The sequence below is a fragment of the Cricetulus griseus genome, chromosome 2 (genome assembly GCF_003668045.3).
Source record: "Cricetulus griseus strain 17A/GY chromosome 2, alternate assembly CriGri-PICRH-1.0, whole genome shotgun sequence".
Classification (NCBI taxonomy): Eukaryota; Metazoa; Chordata; class Mammalia; order Rodentia; family Cricetidae; genus Cricetulus; species Cricetulus griseus.
Genome location: NC_048595.1, coordinates 58,895,787 through 58,901,038, shown reverse-complemented (window position 1 = coordinate 58,901,038; position 5,252 = coordinate 58,895,787). Strand labels below are relative to the sequence as shown.

The 5,252-nt window shown below is 40.3% G+C and overlaps 1 protein-coding gene across 1 annotated transcript in view; it reads right to left on the bottom strand.

Annotated features, from left to right (window-relative positions):
* Nucleotides 1–2,149: 2,149 nt before the first annotated feature.
* The window catches only part of LOC113834006 (ATP synthase subunit g, mitochondrial-like), a 5,331-nt gene continuing 2,228 nt past the window's right edge, over nucleotides 2,150–5,252 (bottom strand). Inside the window, exon 2 of the mRNA XM_035438674.1 lies at nucleotides 2,150–2,647. Coding sequence (XP_035294565.1) covers nucleotides 2,353–2,647 — 295 coding nt within the window. The 3' untranslated portion in view covers nucleotides 2,150–2,352. The remainder of the gene's footprint in view (nucleotides 2,648–5,252) is intronic.

Sequence of the window (5,252 nt, the reverse complement as noted above, 5' to 3'; positions counted from 1 at the left end):
AAAATATCAAATCAGGCCCTCAAAATGTGCTTTAGAAATAGACCGGGGAAACCTCTTTAAGGCAATCAGCTACTGTTTCCTGATAGCAAGAGTTCCAGATAGAGTGTCTCCTGGTATGCCTTTCATGTAAAAGAATAAATTACAGTAAGATGGCGGTCACAGGACTTGCAGACACCTACCAGGAGTCAAATTTTGCACTTTTGTTTTAGATAAATTGAGAATATTTACATGAAGGTCTATTTCTGGGCTTGATGTTCTGTTCCATTTACCCATGTGTCAATCTTTTTTACACCATCTGCCCTTTAGTATTAAAGTGGTATAATATACCTTAAAATTAGGTAGACTGACCCATGTCATTTAACTCTTTTATTTTTCAATTCTTTAAGATTTAATTATTTTATTTTATGTGTATTCATGTTTGCCTGCATTGTGTATGTGTACCATGTGTGTGTCTTGTTCCCACAGAGGTCAGAGGAAGGCATTAGGTTTCCTAGAACAGGAGTTACAGGTGGTTTGTGAGCCACCATGTGGGTGCTGGGAACCAAACCCAGGTCTTCAGCGGGAGACAAGTGCTCTTAACCACTGAGCCATCTCTTCAATTCTATTAAGATTGATTTTTTGGTGGGGAGAGGAGGTTTAAGACAGGGTTTCTGTGTGTAACTCGTCTGTCTGTCCTGGAACTCACTTTGTAGACCAACTGGCCTCAAACTCATAGAGACCTGCCTGCCTCTGCCTCTCAAGTGCTGAGATTAAAGGTATTTGACACCACTGCCCAGCTCAAGATTGATTTTGGAGTTTGACATCACCACCCAGGTCAAGATTTTTTGTGGTTTGACATTTCCTTCATTGTCCATATAACCTTTAGAACCCTCTTATCTACTCCTAACTTGGTATCTTGATAAGTCTTTCCATCTATGAACATGGTCCCTTTCTCCTGTTCTTTCAATCTTCTTTACTTGGTATTGTTTAATATTTATCATAAATATTCATATGCATGTTTTTACTGGATTTATAACTAGACTTTGTTACTTCTAAGTAACTATAAGTATTAATGTATTTTTATTTTACTGTCAATCAGTGCTCATTGCTCATATATAGAAATAAAATTGGCTTCTCTATGTTTATCTTGTATCTTTTCAGCTACTTCTCTAGAACAATATTAGCCTTTGTGTCATGATGACAATAGATTAAACCTCTGAAATGTAAGCCAGTCCCAATTAAATGTTTTCCGTCATAAGAGTTTCCATGGTCAAGCTGTCTCTTCGCAGCGATAGAACAGTAATCACATATGCAAACATGGGCTAAAGACAGAATTAGTGTGCAGTTCACATAAAGAAGGCATTTTCTGCCATAACATGGGTCAAACGGAAGGGTATCACCAAGGAATGAAGTGCAGATGGAGAGCAAGACCTGGGATACTCAGGCAGGAAGGGTGTTGAACAAAGAAAGGAATGACAGGTGAGAAAGAAGGACACTGTAATGTATGCCTTAGAATCCTCTTGAAGAAAAGGAAAACATCATAGGAGGCATCAAAGTGCAACACTGGAATTTTAACATTGGAGATAAGAAAAGATGTGGACAATGAATTGATCCCTGAATTTAGTGTTAAGAAATCATTATGGCTATGATGAACACTTTCAACAGTGTTAAAAATAAAAGTCTCATCATAGAGGGTTTAGAATTGAAAAGGAAAATGGGTACAGTAATTATAGACTTTTAAAATAAGAATTGTATTTCAAGTATATGAGAATTTAGAGATTAATTGAATAGAAATGCATGAAAGCAAATTTAACCTGTGACTAATCTTGTTCATTTATTTTTTTTCACCCACTTTCTGCCTGCTAGAGGCATCATTTAATTTCACTCATAAAAATGTATATTTGGGGTTAGCCAGAGGACCCAGATTCAATTCCTAGCACCTTCATGGTGATTCACAACTATTTGTAACTCCAGTCTCAGGGGATTTGATGGTCTGTCTCTTCTGGCCTCCACAGGTATCAGGCATGCACATGGTGCACAGATATACACAAAGATAAAACGCTCATACACATAAAATAAATTTTAAAAATTAATGTATCCATTTTGAGAGTGCCAAGTTTTTTTTGTTTGGTTTGGTTTGGTTTGATTTTTCAAGACAGGTTTTCTTTCTTTTTTTTTTACTAGACAGCTAGTATTTTATTAAGATAGCAGTCTCATCACATGTGGTCCAAGAACACTCAAATAAAAACTCAAATATCAGATGTTAAAGATCAGTCTTCAAACATCATAGCCAACGATGCCACGTTTGCCTATGATCTCTCCGATATAAAGCCACATCCACACCTACACCTACCTCAGTGGCGACTACACCATTTAAACAGCTTCTTTAACTGTAAGCTGTTTGAAGCTACCAGTTTTAGCACTTTGAATTATTTTTTTCACACTCTGAATAGCTGCAGGGATTTCAGCAGGGGTTGGGGGAAGCAGTTCAACCTTGGTGTAGTACCAAAATGTGGCCAATCGAGGCTTCGAGTAAGTCACAGCAGCGCTTACTAGCGCCGGGGCCTTCTCCGCGAAGTTACGACAAACTTGGCCATGGTCTAGGGTGGAAGGTCTCAAGACAGGGTTTCTCTGTGTAGCTTTGGAGCCTATCCTGGCACTCGCTCTGGAGAACGGGCTGGCCTCGAACTCACAGAGATCCGCCTGCCTCTGCCTCCTGAGTGCTGGGATTAAAGGCGTGCGCCACCAACGCCCGGCGGTTTTTGTTGTTGTTGTTGTTTTCCTGTAAAAGGAGTAAAGAAGCAGATGGCAATTTGCAGGTAAAGGAAGGGTCAAGGTAGGGTTGTATAAGTTCACTCACTTGTGTGATTTCAAGTGTAAACTGGAGAGAGGGTTGCATTTAATTGGGATGTGGATTTTGACAAATATAAAAGTATAAACATTTTATTAAGTGTAATGGTTCACACCCTTCATCCCAGCACTTGAAGCAGAGGTAGGCAGAGTTTTGTGAGTTTGAGGCCAGCCTGGTCTACACATTGGACACCAGAACAGAGCTACATAGTGAGACCCTGTCTTGAAAGACTGTGTAAGATGAGGAGTGGTGAGACTGATTAGGTGGAAGATAGTGAAAATGTGATATAGTCACAGATTACACACCGCGGTAAAAAGGACATTAGCCAGCATAGGAGGTCAGAAGTTAAGATGAATGAGATAGCGATTATGACACTTGTAGTTGTGTGTCATGGTGATCTAGGGTGAGAGAATACAAGTGACATAGAGTAGGGGACAAGGTACTCAGCAGATAGACCTTTGAGGCAGAAAAAAGCAAGGAATGCCATCTACTGACACACCGAGGATGAGACGGGAAGAGATTCACAGAGAGACTGAGTTCAAGAGCTAAAGTGAGTCACATGACTTACAGAATGGAGTGGTTGTTTGTGTCTGTAACCCTAATATTGTTGTGGGTTGAGATGTGTGCTACGGGTATTTGCTGACTCCCAGCCTAGATCCCACAACCGATGAGAGATCCTGACTCTAGAGATAAAGTGATGAATAATAAACAGGGCGCTTGGTAGTCTCCTGTTGTCTGCACATAGATGCCTGCACTTGTGCAGACTTCTGCATGGACCACACATGTATATCACATATACACATACACACAAAATTTCAAAAATTTATTTATTCCAATTCTGTAGATGAATCTTCCGTCGATCTGCTTTGGTGTGTAGAACTTTTGGGTGTAGTTCCAGTTGTCAACTCTTGTTTGTTTTCTCTACTTTTGAAGTCTTTCTTATCCAGGAAATCTGTCTGTGCCAACATCCTGAAGTGTTTCTTTTATGTCTTATTCTATTAGCTTAAAACTAGGTTTAAACCTTAAAGTCTCCTGGTCACTTTTTAATAAAGTGAGATAAAGATCTAGTTTCAATCTCCTAATCCAGTTTTCCCATCATCAGTTATTGAAGAAGCTGTCCTTATCCACTGTATATTTTAACATCTCTTATTAAGAATCAGTTGGCTGAAGAGATATTGACATGAATTTACTTGTGTTCCTAGGTTCATATCTGCTTTTATGCCAATAGCAGTTCCTTTGGCTACAATGCCCTGGAAGTGGTTTTGATTGGATTCCCTTGGCTACTTAAAGTCTTTTGTGCTCTCATATGATTTGGAGGAGTTTTTCCTAGTTCCACAAAGTTATGCTAGTCATCCATTGTTATATTGGCACCTAAATCACTTTTCATGTCTCATAGTATTTTGCTTTATTTTAATAAGGTTGGGTACTGCTCCAATATTTAGGGCATATGAATTTATTATATTTAATTCTTATTTTCTTTGAGTATTTTTGGATATATTTTGTTCATTTCTTCTTTTTTGTATGTGCATCTGTTCATTCTGATATTATTCACAGTGCCAAGGTTATGGTCAGCACAGATATCAGTCAACAGATAATGAAAAATACGTGTTATTGATCAGGGTTCTCTAAAGCAACAGAGCACATGGAATGAATATACATATAATAAAAAGGGATTTATTACAATTACTTTAGGCTGTGGCCCAGCTAATCCAACAATGGCTGCCTATAAATGGAAGTTCCAAGAATCTGGTAATTGTTCAGTTCAAGAGGCTGGATATTTCAGCTGGAATCCCGAAGAAGAAGTAGGCTATAATGTCAGTGAAAGAACAGACTTGCTGACAAGACAAGAGCAAGTCAGCAAAGAGCAAAAGTTTCCATCTTTCATGTCCTTATAGAGGTCCAGCAGAAGGTGGGTCCAGATTATAGGTGGGTCATTCCACCTCAAATAGTCTAGATTAAAGGTGCGTCCTCAGTTCCACCTCCCTCCTATCCTCCCATATCAACCCCAGTTCCCCCTCCCTCCCATCCTCCCATGCCCCCTACCAACCCCCCAGTCCCACCCCTCATCCACTCCCCAGGGAGGGTGAGGCCTCCCATGGGAGATCATCAAGGCCTGTCAATCATTTGGGGCAGGGCCTAGGCCCTCGACTGTGTATCCAGGCTGAGAGCGTATTCTCTCCATGGGGAATGGGCTCCCAAAGTCCATTCCTGCACTAGGGATAAATACTGGTCCCACTACCAGAGGCCCCATAGACTGCCCATGCTTCCTAACTGACACCCACATTCAGGGGTCTTGGTTTGGTCCTATGCTGGTCCCCCAGCTGTCACACTGGAGTCCTCTAAGAGTAGACATAATAAAGTAGATAGAGAAAGCCCCCAAGACCTCAGCCCTACACAAAGAATTGCGGTAACTAAGGAATGC